The sequence below is a fragment of the Bufo gargarizans genome, chromosome 6, assembly GCF_014858855.1.
Source record: "Bufo gargarizans isolate SCDJY-AF-19 chromosome 6, ASM1485885v1, whole genome shotgun sequence".
Classification (NCBI taxonomy): domain Eukaryota; kingdom Metazoa; phylum Chordata; class Amphibia; order Anura; family Bufonidae; genus Bufo; species Bufo gargarizans.
The window spans coordinates 147,872,525-147,889,406 of NC_058085.1; the positions used below are offsets into that span (position 1 = coordinate 147,872,525).

The following is a 16,882-nucleotide window of genomic DNA, read 5'->3' on the forward strand; positions in this document are numbered from 1 at the left end:
ATAACCCCTTGAAGGCACAGTTATTGGATAAAACATTTCCTCTGTGCTCATTTCTTCAGTTCATTATATCCGTTCGCTCAGGTCTGCCTTTGTACAAATTTTAACCATAAATTTTCTTTTTTTTTCCAGCACTGGTTGTTCTCCGGACAGTGTGACCTGCTGTTTGTATGCATGAACTGATGTGTCTGAATAAAGATCTCTGGTTTCACAGTTCAGCAGAATATGTTGGCACCATATGAATACAAACATAATAAAAGAACTGTAATAAAATGTCAGTGTGATTTGCTTACAAGGCAACCTAGTCTAGTGACTATGGTCAGGAAGGCACACTATAGAAACGGAAATGATTTGTTCGTGCTCGGGAACTTTTGTTGGCTTGCCTTGTCTATTCCTTTTGCTATGACATCCAGAGGAAATTCTACATCCTTGGGTGGTATATATATATTTTTATACACAGTAATGGCTGGAAAGGAAAGGGCTTGTCTACCAATATAAGGAGTCAAATTAGGATCATAAATTAAAAGGGTTGTCTCACTTCAGCAAGTTACATTTATCATGTACAGAATGTTAATACAAGCCATTTACTAATGTATTGTGATTGTCCATATTGCCTTCTTTGCTGTCTTGATTTACCATATTTCTCCATCACATTATACACTGCTCGTTTCCAGGGGTTATGACCACCCTGCAATCCAGTAGAGGTGGTCGTGCTTGCAAAGTATAGGGAAAAGTGCCAGCCTTTCTGGTGCCGTGGTGGCTAACCCCTGGAAACGAGCAGTGTATAATGCCTTGAAAAAATAAATCAAGCCAGCAAAAGAGGCAATATGGACAATCACAATACATTAGTACCTGCCTTGTATTAGCTTTGTCTATATGATAAATGCTATTTGCTGAAGTGAGACAAGCTTCTTAAACCTTAATGCTTTACACACTTTATTCCACAGAATCCAAATAACCTTCATATTCCGTATTATTATAGCACCAGGTACAGTCAAGTTATTTTCATTTTGTAAGCTTAGAATGAAAAAACATTATGAAAAAACATATATATTGCATGTGGTATAATACATTAAAGGGTCACAGAGACATATCTGTGCTGAGACCCCCACCAATCGCTAGAACCAGGAGCGAGGGAAGCACTCAGTGACCCTTTAGGTGCATTCAGTAGGAAAGTACTGTATTTATGGAATATTGTCAAAACCTATTTCTCCAACCCAGTTTTATAGAAAATGGGGACCAGAGCTACAAGCAAAGGAACTCCTCCTCCCCACTTGCCATTTTTAGGCAGGTTTTTTTATTTACAAGATCTGCATATATAAATAATACCGCCATACAATGCCTTAATAATATCTCCATACAGTCTCCAAATTATATTGCTTACAGAAAGCTGACAATCCATGCACAAATAAAACTACTGTTCAGTGTCCAAATAATGCCTAAATAATACTCCTATACAGTATCCACATGATATTGCCATATAGATCAGTGCAGCACAGGAGATGGGGAGGTCTGTGTGGCTATGATTTAACACTCCACTCCCATGTTGCTCCTGGCAGTTGCAGCTTTGGGGGCCCTCTGCATTTGTCGAGCTTGTCTCCCCCGAAAACCAGCCTCGGTCTTTCTGTACAATCTGCTCATGTTGAAGAACTAGTGACATTTTTGTTTTAAAGGGATTCTGTCACCTCGTTTTAGGTTATAGAGATGCGGACATGCGCGGCTAGATCGCCGCTAGCATGTCCGCAATATACCTGTCCTATAGGGCTGTGTCCTTTTATTGTGTTTAAAAAATGATTTTAGAGATATGTAAATGACCTTGGTAAGGAGCCCAAGGAGCCGGTGCATGTCCGCATCTCTATAACCTAAAGCGAGGTGACAGAATCCCTTTAAGTCTAAAACATAGACCGTGTGAGGTTCAACTTCCAGGGTCAATAATTAGAGAAATGCAACATAACACAAACAACCTAGATGAGATTACACCGCGCAACAACATGTGATTTATACTAAAATGAGCGCGCTGATTCCAAATATGGACTCGGAATTTGGCTGACACGTCTAGATTTTAACCCCTTAAGGACCCTGGGATTTTCCATTTTTGCGTTGTCGTTTTTTACTCCCCACCTTCCCATGGTCCTAACTTTCTTTATTTTTCCATTCACATGAGGGCTTATTTTTTGCGGGACAAGTTGTACTTTCTAATGGCACCATTTATGGTTGCATACCATGTAGTAGGAAGCGGGGGAAAAATTCCAAATGGGTAGAATTGGGAAAAAACGCAAATCTGATAAAGGGTTTTATTTTTATTATTTTAACACTGTACACTATAAAATTGACCTGTTATCTTCATTCTCCAGGTCAGTACGGTTACAATGATACCACACTTGGATAATTTTTCTTGTGTTTTAATACTAATTTTTTTAAAAAAATCTTTGAGGAAAAAAATAAACATTTTATAACGATATTCTGACCCCTATAACTTTTTTGAAGTTAAGTGTACGGGGCTGTGTGAGGGCTAATTTTTTGCGGGGCGATCTGTTCTTTTCAGTGATATCAATTTGAAGTGTGTGTGGGTTTTTGAATATAAAATAATTATTGGGTAGTTGAAGTGACAAAAAATGGCAAATTGCCAGTTTTTCGTTTTTTTTCGGTTACGCCATTTGCCGTATGCCATTAATATTGTTATATTTTAATAGTATAGGCATTTTCGCATGTGGCGATGCCCATGATGTTTATTTTTTTATTGTTTAAGTATTTTTATTTAAGGAAAGGGGGGTGATTTGAACTTTTTTTTTTTTTACTTTTTTTAATTACCTTGGGTGACAATAACTGGCAATCATTAGATTGCTCTATTGTGTTCGTTGATGTCTATATAGACACCCTTGAACACTTCATTTGCACTATACCAATGCAATCCTGCAACCTAGTGGCCTGTATCGGTATAGTCATCTAATAGGCACTGAAGCCTGCTTGAGGCTTCAACCTATTAGATCAATGTAACAGGTTCCCCGATCTCAGTCACATTTGACCATGGCATCTTAAAGGGAAAATGCATGCGATCAGCCTTATGGCTGATCGCATACATGTGCAGCGGGTATCTGCTATTTAAAATAGCAGAAACCCGGCGGCTATGGCGCCCGCTAAACGTGCAAGCGGGCGCGATGTTTTAGGTCCTTAAAGGGTTAAGTTATACATGCAAAGCCTATTCAGTTATAATATTTATGCATTATATTGGAGATATTCCAATGGACATGTCCAGACCTGTGCGGACGCACTCAGGCTGATGTCAGCAGTAGGTATATAAGGCAAGCTGGACAGATTTGGATAAAGTGATCTGTTATAGTGCTATCAGTTGTGAAACTTAAGATGCATAAACGCAAATGTGTTAACGATCCAGACAATTTCTGCTACATATGTGGCAAATACACTACTTATGATCAGCACAAGAATTGACAAAGCGAGTGCGTCTGCAGCTCGGGATGCATTTGTGCTAGTAGTGCAGAACTTCCTTGGGAACAGACGAGCTGCAAACTATGCTGAATAAGTAGACAACCTGCTTACAGCATATGAACAACTTGGCTGCCGAATGTCATTGAAAGTGCATTTCGTACATTCCCATCTTGACTTTTCCCACCCAATTTGGGACACGTAAGTGACGAACATGAAGAGCGGTTCCATAAAGATATTTCTACAATGGAGAACAGGTATTAAGGCTGTTGGAATCCCAACATGATGGGGGACTACTGCTGGTTTTTGCAACGGGAAAATGATCGTTCAACATAGAAACATAGAATGTGTCGGCAGATAAGTACCATTTGGCCCATCTAGTCTGCCCAATGGCGCAAAAGCAGATACCTGAAGCACTTTTAACACTACTGGGCCTTGCTCAAGACTTTTAAACTGAAAAACAAGACTTTTTGAAATTGGTTATTCCATTGCATTTTCATACACTGTTTACTACGCAAACTTTGATGTAGATCTGGGAATTGTTGGAGTAAAACAATTATTAAATGCTTCATTCATTTAGGCCTACTTATGCATAGCAAAATTACGTGACGTGTTACAACAATTCTGACTTTGGATTTGTAATCCGCACACTCGATTTAGTATAGGACAAATGTTTTTTGCCCAGTACCAGACGAAAAGTTTTTTTGAATGCGTGGTGTTATAAGAGCAGTGATTCACAGGCAGGTTATTGCAACATCCAGATTTCCATTTTTGGCTTCCTGGAATCAATGGACACTGTGAAAGGGATCTAGTGGTGTAAGTGGCCTTTCATTGTGGTGTGTACCTACTCACTCTTGCATCATAATATTGCACTTGTGATACCCCAAAAAATGCTATGTACTTTTGCATGTGAAGCATGTGATGTTGCTCGAGTCTGCTATATGATCTTACCATAAACTTGACCATCTGCTGTCATCTGTCAGTGCTTAGGTCCAGGCTCTCTCAGCAATGTTGTTCCAAATGTTGTGGACGGAGCGGCTTGGGTCACGTCTTTGCTTGGAGAATGGAAAAGATCCAACAGGCTCAATGCTCACGAGGAATGCCAAAAGGAAAAACATCAGCTGTTGTAAGGGGAATTCTATACTTAGGCAGGCCCATTTACCAGCGCAGTGTTACTAGCAGGTATGTAGTTGCTATGGGGCACAGCACCAGGATGTCTGGCAATACATGATTAGGCGAATTTTCAAGCGAAGTTTGGTGCACCAAAATCTGCATATGTTACTTGCGGATTTTGTTATGGATTTGGACCCTATATACCGAGAACCATAATGAATCATAAATTTATCAATAAGTAATATATGTTCCTGGACCAGGTCACTGATAGTACCACAATAGAAAAAGTTTATGTGAAATGATGATCATTAGGCTACATGCACGTGACCGTACCCGTATGTGTTTAGCGGTCCGCAAATTGCGGATCCGCAAAAAAAAATCAGATGAAATCCGTATGTCATCAGTTTTTTTTGCGGATCCATTGTGACAATGCCTAAAACGGACAAGAATAGGACATGCTATATTTTTTTTGCGGGACTACGGAACGGACATACGGATGCGGACAGCACACAGCATTTTTTGCAGACCTATTGAAATGAATGAGTCTGCATCCTATCCGGAAACAAAATACGTTCATGTGCATGAGGCCTTACAATGATAAAAACCCACACAACCTCATCCAGCTTAGGCCTCATGCACACGACCGTATTTTCTGTCCACATTTTTTGCGGAACGGATGCGGACCCATTTTTTTGCGGAACGGATGCAGACCCATTCCCTTCAATGAGGATAAAAAGTTACGGACAGCACGCGGTAAAAAAAGAAACAACATCTCCTATTTTTGTCTGTTTTTCAGACAAGCATAGGACACATCTACAGGAGTAGAAAAATGGTGGCATGCTCACAGCCAGGATCTGTGATTTTCAGATCCGCGATTTATGGACCACAAAACAGATACAATCACATGCATGAGACCTTTAAAAACTCACGAATACATGCAGTGCCTGTTATTTAATAGCAGTAAGCATCATAGTTATTTGTGATACTCTATCTAATTGTAGATCTGATGTGTACTTGATGATGTGAGTACAGTACAGTAGACCCACAATCAGATAGGAATGGACTGTATCATAAATTACAAGGATGCAGTTAATTTAGGTCATTTATTCTCTATGGGGGTGCCGGAGATAGGCAAGCGCTGTACTAGGCTATCTCCGGTGCTCCCATAGAGAATGAATGGAGCGGCAGTGCATGACCTGCCGATCCATCAGAACAGGGGAATGGGACCCCCATTCTTGTGATCGGTGGGGTTTCCAGTGATTGGACCCCCAGTATTTAGCTGAACTGATTGCATTATAGTAGGGGATAACGTAAAATCTTGGCACAACCCCTTTAATGTTTTATCATATTAAAACAACAGGGGCAGCACTATGGTGAGGAGGCACTGGTATTGTAAGGGGGCATTAAGGGGACATAACTGCTGTGAGGGGGAATAAGGGGGCATAACTACTGAGTGGGCTCAGTAAGAGGGTATAACTACTGTGAGAGGGACTAAGGGGGCATAACTGAGTGGGCTCAGTAAGAGGGCATAATTACTGTGAGCGTGCCCTGAAAAGGCACAAAGGGGGATTAACTGTTGTGTGGGGGCACTGACCCAACTAATGTGTTTAAAAGGCCCTGACAATCCCTGCTATGATATATCCAATCAAAATGTCAAGATTATTAAGTAATGGATCCTTCATAGAAACAACTTGTCCTGAAGAACATCCCGTGAAGCAATGTGACACTTTCTAATGACAGACGTCAGCTATTTTAATGAGTAGTTGATGCATAGTCTTAGAATGATCGGTTCGCTAATGCGGTGCTATACTGTCCGCTAGTGAGGCTCTCGGAATTACTTTCGTACTGCTAGTAAACATGTCATTCAGTACTAATTAAGAGAACAAACCGGTTATGCAGTGAAATACTGTCCTAATGTGGTCATATAGTGAGCCTGATAGCTATTGTACCTGGGAAAGAATGTTCTGTATGCCTGGCCTCCTGGTCTATTGTTTCATGATCCCATACTATGTTATTTTATTACTCTTATTGTGTATATTGTATTGGTGTACATGGCAATAGTGAGCATGCTATGATTACGGTATTCTATCCATGCCCCAGTAGGGATACCGTTACACTAAGAAATTTATCCAACTGGTCATTCTATGATTGACTTTGATACTATTTTTTATCTCTATTTTATTTTGAGCGCCGGTTATTGTATATTATACGGGACTTGTAGGGATGTCTTTACATTCTCAGAGGAAGAAGAGCATTTATGCAGATGTTTATTAGCATTGTTTTCAAGATTTTCATTTTCTACTTTGCTTCTTCACATATTCTTTCACACGGCCACAGTCCACACCACATACATGATTTCAGGATTCCAGTATTGATGACCTATCCTCAGCGAGATCTGATCGGTGGCGGTCTATCTCCTGACATCACCACCAATCAGCTGTTTGTAGAGGCTCACATGGCCTAGTTGCGGCTCAGACCCATTCAACTGAATAGGCCAGAGCGCTAATGTAGTACTCTACAATGTGCAGCACTGGGCTTGGCAAGCCGTGAGGAGGCTGCAGCAATCATCAGCGAGGGGAAGGCTGGATGTCAGACCCCCACCGATCAGATATGGGTAGGTTATCAGTATAGGATTCCCTTAAAATCTTTGGAGAGGTTCATAATTATGCTGAAAATGACAAGAAAATAAAGTTTTGAAGGTGTTCATTCCCATTGTAGAGAATTGTAAATGAACAGTCTGGCTGCCTTTATGGATTAACAGTCGTCACATGGAGTTGGGTGAAGCTCCGACCAGACGTGGCAAACAATATTTAAGTGTGTTTCTGCACTTTAAAGACTATGTCAGGAGAGGCTACAGGTCCTCTAAATCAGTGTTTCCCAACCAGTGTGCCTCCAGCTGTTGCAAAACTGCAACTCCCAGCATGCCTGGACAGCCTTTGGCTGTGCAGGCATGCTGGGAGTTGTAGTTTTGCAACAGCTGGAGGCACACTGGTTGGGAAACACTGCTCTAAATCACACAATCCTTCTGTATCACACCTTCAGATCTCTTCCCAAATCTTTAGCAAAGGGACACTCACAACAGGTGTAACCTACTTATACTGCGCATTGTAAAACAGAGCTTGTAATCCTTGATGGAAGTGCTCTGCTTGTCACCTGTCATTTACAGCTACATAATAGGACTTCTATAATGTATGAAAACTAGTCCAGAAAAGAACTGGAACCACTCAGAATCAAGTTTTTTTTTTTTTTAAGTTGGAAATTAAAGGGGTTAAGTAGTAGAAAAAAAAAAACTGCTTTCTTCCAAACAAAATCACCACACTTATCCACAAGTTGTGTGGTAGTATAACCCATTAACAACAAAAAGCTATGTGGCTGAATGCCCAAACTTCACCCAGATATAAGTACTTATAAAAAAAAAACGGAACTTTTAATAATCACACTAAAAAAAATGCTACGTGAGCACCCACAAGAGGTTAAAACCCGCATAGTTCAGTCCATATGTATAGAATGGGGCTGTGATGTGACACTTGTAGCTTTAGGCCTCTTTCACACGGGCTAGATTTCCACGCGGGTGCAATGTATGAAGTGAACACATTGCACCCGCACTGAATACGGACCCATTTATTTCTATGGGGCTGTGCACGAGTGGTGATTTTCACGCATCACTTGTGCGTTGTGTGAAAATCGCAAGCATCCGCAAGCAAGTGCGGATGCGGTGAGATTTTCACGCATGGTTGCTAGGAGATGATTTTTCCCTTATAACATGGTTATAAGGGAAAATAATAGCATTCTTAATACAGAATGCATAGTACAATAGGGCTGGAGGGGTAAAAAAATATATATTAATTAACTCACCTCATCCACTTGTTCACACAGCCCGGCTTCTCTTTTTTCTTCGTCTATGAGGAAAAGGACCTGTGGTGACGTCACTGCGCTCATCACATGGTCCACCACATGATCCATCATCATCATGGTGATGGACCATGTGATGAGCGCAGTGATGTCATCAAAGGTCCTTTGCCCAGGTCCTGAAGAAGAGAAGAGAAGTCGGGCTGCACGAACAAGTGGATGAGGTGAGTTGAAGTATTTTTTATTAACCCCTCCAGCCCTATTGTACTAAGCATTCTGTATTAATAATGCTATTATTTTCCCTTATAACCATGTTATAAGGGAAAATAATTACATCTACACAACCTTGAACCCAAACCTGAACTTCAGTGAAGACGTTCGGGTCTGGGTACCACATTCAGTTTTTTATCACGCGCGTGCAAAACGCATTGCACCCGCGCGATAAAAACTGAACAACGGAACGCAATCGCAGTCAAAACTGACTGAAATTGCGTACCTACTCGCACAGGTTTGCAGCAATGCACCCGGGACGCATCCTGAGCCAAAACGTGACGCCCGTGTGAAAGAGGCCTTAGGGGGACGTGCACTTCCCCTATCAAACTACCTGAACACTGTTGCGAGTAACAAAGCTAGCCCCGAGTACACCAGTGTTGACTCAGCTATTCACTGACTTTTTGTATCTCACCGACGACAATGCAACACCATAAACTGGTTGCATCACTATTTGTGAGCGCTTGTAACACCATAAACTGGTTACAATTAAAATAAATGATTACATAGGACCGAACAAAGACAACTAAAAACCAGCTATATGACCTCTGACATGTTTCACCAGAAGGACTAGCTTCATCAGGGGTTGCGCAGCCAATTTCACTTCACGATCAGGTGACCCTTTGCACGTGTAGCACTGTTTCCGGAAGAAAGCAGCCATGTAGTTGTAATCCTATGGCGCCCAATAAAAATCATGATTAAACTGGTTGCTATGGGCAAAACCTTGGTTCTTGCCTGCACTAGTTATAGGAGGCCCAATGTAGGTTCATCTGGATTTTGTTGGATATCAGAATAGTGGACTGACTGCAGATGGACAGGGCATGTTGGCTCGGCTTTTTTTCAGCTGCGCATGCGGAGTGTGTGCTCCACAACTTTCAGGCCTTCATTCTCAGTCAAGATGGACCCGCACCTATCAGACAATGGGGGCATATCCTAGCAATATGCCCCCATTGTCTGAGATGGGAAACCCCCTTTTATTCAAAATTGGCCTACTGGAGCAGTGGGAACAGCCTCTCTGCTTAAGAGACACCCCCACTTGATTGGGGAATACTGACTGCGCATGTGATGCCAATTTCTGGGTACACCTAGAAGTTGGGACAGCCAGTCTGTCCAGAGCCACCGCCTCCTCCACTTCCAGGTGTATTCAGACATCGGAGATGCATGTGCAGTCAGTATCTATTCTACGCTGCTCTAAAGGACCGGCACCAGTGTGAGAATAACAGGACCAGGTGGGCCGTCTTGAGCAGAGGGACCAGCCCCTCGGTGCTCCAGAATGCTGATGTTGAACAATTCATTAGAATGAATTTGCTTGTTTGCACCCCAATACTACCAACCGTGTTATGTGTGCAATAGAACAAACCTACTCGCTAGCCCAAACATCCAAGGGCCTCATGCACACGACTTTAGTTTTGGTCTGTGGCTGATCCACACTTTTTGGCGCTCACACACAGACGTTCCTATGGATCTGCATCCACGTGGACGTTCCACAAATTATAGGACATGTTCTATTCTTGTCCATTTGGAGAATAGCCAGTTCTAGTAGAAAAATGCAGCACTCACACAACCATCTATATTTGGCGGATCCGTGGTTTGTGGACCGCAAAAGGGATACAGTTCTGTGCATTAGTACTAAGGCCCTGTGTGTCCATATGTAATTTGCAGCCCACAAAATATGGGCATCAACCGTGTCGCAGTTGCATTTTTTTGCAGACCCATTGACTCCAATAGGTCCATGGTCCCTCATTTTGCAGCCAACTAAAGGACATGTTCTATCTTTTTGCAGATCAGATATGTGGAATGCATATTTATGTCTACAAAATGTGGACCGTGGGGGAGAGAAATACAGATTGCATTCCTATTCTGTGGACTTCAAAATGGACACGGTCATGTGCAAGGGACCAAAATGACAGTGACATTGAGACTTGGACCCCCAACTGATGTAATTAATATAGATGTCCTATATACCAAGTCCTGACCATTTTGAAAGTCTTCCACTTTATAAATCCCAGATACAAGGATGTCAGCATTATCTGTTGCTGATCAGTCAGGTTATAAAGTTTAGGAAGCTTTTGTGGCACTTTGTCAGTAGTGTCAGTTATGTTTACGGCCAGAGGGAATATTGTACCATGTGGAACCCATTCATGGCCGATATTATAAACACTCAACTTGAGTTTCATTCTACCACCGTATGCCATTTAGACCTTGGTTGGAGATTAGAGGCGATTGCCCAAGCGCTCGTGCAGAGAGCGCTCCCAAGATCAGCATGTGACCATGCCATCAGTTAAGCAATTTACGGACAATGGGAGTGTATGACAGATCCTATGTTTACTGTGGCCCAATCGAATCTCATCAGCTAGAAAAACCAAAAACACAGTAACATTTTTCTTACGGTTTATTAGAAAAGTAAAAAAAAAAAAAAAAGGCACATTGTGTGGATTTGTACTTGAACATCAAGTACATATACATTTTCGTAAACCTTATCAAAGCAGCATATGTCAGAATACACACACAACTGAAATGAATACTAGTGTTTTCCACATATTGTTAACTGCAGTAGAGCTACTTCATAGATCCTCTTCTAGCTGCCAAGGAATCAGTAGTGAGGAGGAAAAAAAAAAAAAAAAAATTGGTCCCAAAAATAAATTGTACTTTGGGTTTTCAGTTAACAACTCACCCTCTATAAGAGGTAGAACCGGACCACCTTTAGTGCAGACCAGCTGCCAAAGCATACAAAGAAAAAATAATTGCAGTACGCCCAGTGCACTTAATACTAAACTTCAATACTTTTGTGCATCCCACTGCAAATGTAGTCACAATTGTGAGCTAACACCCCCCCCCCCCCCCCCCCGAAATATTAAACTCAAAGCTTCACCATGTACACGATCATGTCATTATCAGTGCAGAAATCCATGCACAGCAAAGGTTGCTCATTAAACTTAGCAGTGGAAGGTAAACCCCCATGTCACCAGACAGAAAAAAAAACAGAAAAAAAAAACCCCAGGAACTTGGCAACACAGGGGTTAACCATCTAAAATACTTTCTGTAAGAAGAAAAGAACAAAACACACACACTTATCACCCTTAAAAAGGTGCCACAGTCAGCAATTGTAGACCCCATTAAACCTGCATGTGATTGCAGTAGCCCATGTTACAGACAATGTCAGTACATCAAACATCTTAACATTCTTCAATTATAAGCTCTTCAGAACTGTACAGTTTCCTCTTAAGAACCTTGAACCCAGGGCTGAGTTTCAAGGACTGCCCAGACCCCGGGACTGGTTTGGTGCTGAAGAGTCCCTGAATTCTAGGCCACAACCTAGAGTCCAATTTAAACAAGATGGTCATCTGGAAAGTAGGTACTACAGATGGATCAACCGCCAGCTGTGCCACGGTGTGACAGTCCTTGCCGCCCTCCACACAAAGGTCAATAAGTGCACCCCTGAGTCCACAAGGCTCGCTGTATGCTAGATGCATCAGTTCTTGGCCCAAATGGCAAAGAAGATCATCGGGGAGGAGGAGCTTGGAACATCTCAAGGAGTTAATGTTGGCTTTGTTCAGGCTTCTTTTTATCATCTTGAGTAGACTAGGACACAGTTGTTCTCCTTCAGGGTCACAGAGGAGCTCAGAGTCTGGTATGGAAATGTTTTCAAAGTCATCAAAGTCTGTGATGGAAGAAAAAGGGTATATATAAGTCTTCACTGCCCCAAAAAAAAAACAAAAAACAAGTTGTACAGAACCGAAAAATTATATTATAAGAAAATACATACCGGGTTCAGAGAAGGAGTCGCTGCTTGTAAGGGATTCACAGTCAGAACTGGAAACACTGGAACATCTTTGAGACAAGTCCACACACTGTCCATCCCAGAGGTCCCTGGGTTCTTCAACGATTGGTGGTGGAAGAGACATTGGAAGAGTGTAGAAGATACCACCCCTGGCAGGCATGACTGATGCTTTGGAGAGCTTGTGCAAAAAACAAGTAACCACTGCAAAGAAGAAGACAAAGTCAGTCAACTACTGCAGTATGAGATCATTGCATCTGATAACTATCCAGAACCATCACTGCTAAGACAAGCTGGAGAACATCAAGTAGGGATTATCGCTTACTGCCTTGCATTCATTTATAATGGCCTGATTATCAGTTAACTCCTAGTCATGATATATTCACCTCATTTACATGTCATCTTAGGGACACAAGTAGGTGGCATTCATTCAGCACAGGCTTACATTTCTAAAACTGTCAGAATCTGAAGGATCACCCAACAGTTAGGAGGATCTATAAAAATCCACAGTGCCCTCCTTATCTACACCAAGTATTGCCAACACACAGACAAGAGCCAGTAATAAAACGTATTCATAACAAAAACAAACGCAAGGCACACAGAACACAATAGGATGCGATACTTACAGTGCTCGGAATGAAGCTGGATGGAAACCGCTTGATAAACCGCAGAAAAGGTATTAAATAAAAAATAAATTCCCAATGAAATATTGACTTAAGTGCTAAAACCGTGCGCTCGCAGCTGCAATGTTCCCCAGCTGAGCGCACTAGTCCGAGTTACCATCACTGGAACTGGCATCTTCCTGACCTGCACGGCCGCTTATATAGAGGCTGGGCTCCAGCCCCGCCCACTCAGCGGAGGCTCGACTCCACTGTCCCTTCTTACCACGCCCACCCCTTGCTCTGCTCAATGGGAAATCAGCGCACGTTCGCAATGTTCTATCCTGCCCGGCTACAGCCTCCACGGCCCCGCCCCCTTCCAGTTGGGACTGGAGTCGGTGTCTGCGTTAGAGGGAGAGTGTTTATCGAGGAGCTGGAGGGAGGAGGGGGATTCTCAGACAAAGGCACCTCGTCTATCAGTTCTGCACTGTGCTCGGTTCTCTGCTGCATTGCTTTGTACTCTTGTTTTTCTTACTTTTAAGACCCCCCCCCTCCCCCCTCTTGGTTTCATCCGATCAACATGTTTTTTTTTTATCTCATGCGTCTCCGCTGCGGTTGCATTAAGCTTTCATTGATTTGTTTGACGGACGGGTCACTACAGAGAATGATGCAAGTTTCTGTAAAGTGCAGGCAGTGCATGATGTAATCGGTGTGGAGTTTGCATCAAGCGATATCATGCTGATCGGGCGATCTGCCACCGGATGACTGCCCTTAAAGGGATATGGTCTGTGCTCTGTCCAAGGCAGTGGTTTCTGACTACTTGCAGATGGATGGCTTATATCAGGTATCACAGCATACATCAGACCGCCTTGAGGTAACAGTGCCCTGATTCTTAGGCCTGCATGAATGGTAAGGTTTGCTGGGACTTGTAGTTCCCCAGGTACCCAATAGCCACTGAGTTTCTCTATTTAATTCATCCCAACTGAATTGCTAATTGACTATAGAAATTAGGAAGCCACTACAAGCAGAGTGTAGTACACAGCATAGTATCAGTACAACAGCAACGTATCGAACCGATCAGCTCTGATAGCCAGAGGGGACATCCCTGCGCTCACTGGGGGTCATTTATCAAAGACTGGCTTTTTCAGGTGGTCTTTCATACCGCTCCGCTGCCTTATGATAAATTAGGTGCATCCTTAGGCGTGGAAACGACGATTTTTGTCAGCATTTGAAAACGTGTATTTGGTGGGGCCACGCCCCCAACCTCTCTTTAGGCTCGGTCTACACGGCGACATGCTGCGACACGACAGTCGCGAAAAAAATCTATTTTGAATGAATTTTTTGCAACTGTCGCATGTTGCAGTGCAACACCATAGACCAGGCATGGCCAACCTGAGGCTCTCGAGCTGTTGTAAAACTACAACTCCCACCATGCCCTGCTGTAGGCTGCTTGCTGTAGGCAGTCTGGGCATGCTGGGAGTTGTAGTTTTAAAACAGCTGGAGAGCCTCAGGTTGGCCATGCCTGCCATTGACTATCATAAAAAATGTCGCCGTGTAGCCGGGCCTTAGTGACAACGATGGTGTAAAAAAAATGCAGTGTGCAACAAGTCACAAAAGAGCTTGCGCCATTTTATTTTACCCCAAACTGGTGTTAGTAAATGACCCCCCACCCACTCTGTCCTTGGAGAGGGTCTGAGCACATGGCTAAGGATATGATGCCATATACCCTGGTGTAAAGTCTTACATACCATTCTTGTATTTTCTCGCCCATTCAAGAGTCCCACTCATTTCCCTTTTCATCCCCAAATTGTTAACCCTTATAAACCGATATTCCTAATGCACCTACAGACAAACGCAGACGTCCTTATTCACACACGGCAGAGTTGTGTTTTTTTTCCCCTTTTTTCAGCAAAAAACAGGGTCATAAAAAAAAAAGGAGCATTGTGAAGATTCAGTTTATTCAGATTTGTTTCAGAAATGTGCGCAACTGAAAATCCGTTCCGTACGTCTCAATCGGGTTGTTTCTGAAGCAAGCACATGGTTTTCTCCAAACCCCATTGAAAGATGAATGGGACAGTCTAGAAATCTCTAGACAATCTTCCTTGTGTGATTATACCCTAAGGGGGCATTCACACGACCATATTTGTGGGCTACATTTTTCGTAGATTGGATGCGGACCCATTCATTTCAATGTATGTCCATTCCGTGGCCCCGCAAAAAAAAATATATAACGTCCTATTCTTGTCCGTTTTGTGGATAAGAATAGGCATTTTTAACAAAGGGCAGAACCGCAAAACGGATATGGCCGTGCGATGGCCCCCTGAGGCATCATGGCGGGAACATGGCGACGTTTGGCTGCCATACACATCGGGCAGACAACGATCTCTGTGCAGCATCGCAACTAGTGAAAGTGAATTGGGTTGGGTCCTGTAAGTTGCCAGAACCTTGACCCAACAGTCGCAAGAAATACAGCCCTGCTTTCTCCCCATTCATTACATACGCATGCTCGGCCGATTTGATACATATGAAAATTAACCTGACATGAGTCCTGTCCCTGACTCATCTCACATACAGGACTCATCTCACATACAGGACTCATCTCACATACAGGACTCATCTCACGTACAAGACTCATCTCAGGTTAATTTGCATATTTATAAAATCGTTTTTTTTTTACACAATAAAAGCACACAGAGCTATGGGGACTGGGTATTGCGGGTGTGCTAGCGGCCATCTAGCAACCCATGTCCTCAGCTCTATACCCAAAATCCCGGTGACAGGTTCCCTTTAACTCCTGGATTGGGTAAAAATATTCAGTTTTGTTAGGGGAAAGTTGAGAGCTCCCTATAAACATTAGACCAGTGATCAGTAACGTTCATCACTCCAGCTGTGGCGAAACGACTACGACTCCCAGCATGCACACTTTCTTGCCATAAAAGTGAGTTGTAGTTTCCCAGCGGCTGGAGTGCCGGAGGTTGCTGACCCCTGCGTTAGACTATCAGCTGAAGCCATTGTGTGTGGGTACACTATAGTTTACACCGTCTATGAAGCCGGCCATACACATTAGATGACTTCAGTGGGTTCCACTTATGGTGGACTCCCGACTCTTCCTGATGGCGGATGCTGTGGGAGATAAAAATGCGGCAAGCTGAATTCAACTCCCCAATCCTTCTGAGGAGAGAAGTCTCCATATAAATACTTGGCTGAGACCAGCATACATATGTATGGGAGGATCAGACCGTAATCTCATGTGTAGCCAGCTTTAGGATTAGTGAATCTGTCCCACTATATACAGTGCTTCTAGGCAAGGGGTCGGCAATCTCCGACACTGTGAAACTACAACTCCCAGCATGCATGATTGCTCTTCTCAGAACTCCCACAGAAATGAATGGAGCATGCTGGGCATTGTAGTTTCACAACAGCTGGAGTGCCGAAGGTTGACGATTCCCTGTTCTAGGGAATATATTGGTCCAAACATTGGCCACTTTAATATGGTGGGAATTGTGGACCAGTATTAGTAAGCCAGAGCCAGGAGCCGGTCCTAAACACAAGAGGTGCGCCTATTTCCATTATACTTGGTAGGTTTTATTCCTAGTATTGGCTTCTGAATACTGATGAAAAATACTGACCATGGGAAAGTGGCCCTAGTCCAGCAATTCTGCACATCCATCCCACGTGTAGATATTTCTATGCGTCCCATGACAGGTATCTGAGAGCACACAGCTCCCATACTGATGTGCGGCATCTATAAGCATTTCTTTTAGTCTATGGGACACCTATATGAATGCACAGATGATCAGATCATACTGGTGCTCACAGCTGCTACCAGTTC

The 16,882-nt window shown here is 42.9% G+C and overlaps 1 protein-coding gene across 1 annotated transcript; it reads right to left on the reverse strand.

Annotated features, from left to right (window-relative positions):
* Positions 1 to 11,283: 11,283 nt before the first annotated feature.
* Positions 11,284 to 13,241, reverse strand: DDIT4 (DNA damage inducible transcript 4). Its single transcript, XM_044297907.1, has 3 exons — positions 13,078 to 13,241; positions 12,440 to 12,655; positions 11,284 to 12,334 (listed from the first exon to the last, which is right to left on the reverse strand). The coding sequence occupies exons 2-3, from the start codon at positions 12,612 to 12,614 to the stop codon at positions 11,850 to 11,852; spliced, it is 660 nt and encodes a 219-aa protein (XP_044153842.1). The 5' UTR covers positions 12,615 to 12,655; positions 13,078 to 13,241; the 3' UTR covers positions 11,284 to 11,849.
* Positions 13,242 to 16,882: the final 3,641 nt, after the last annotated feature.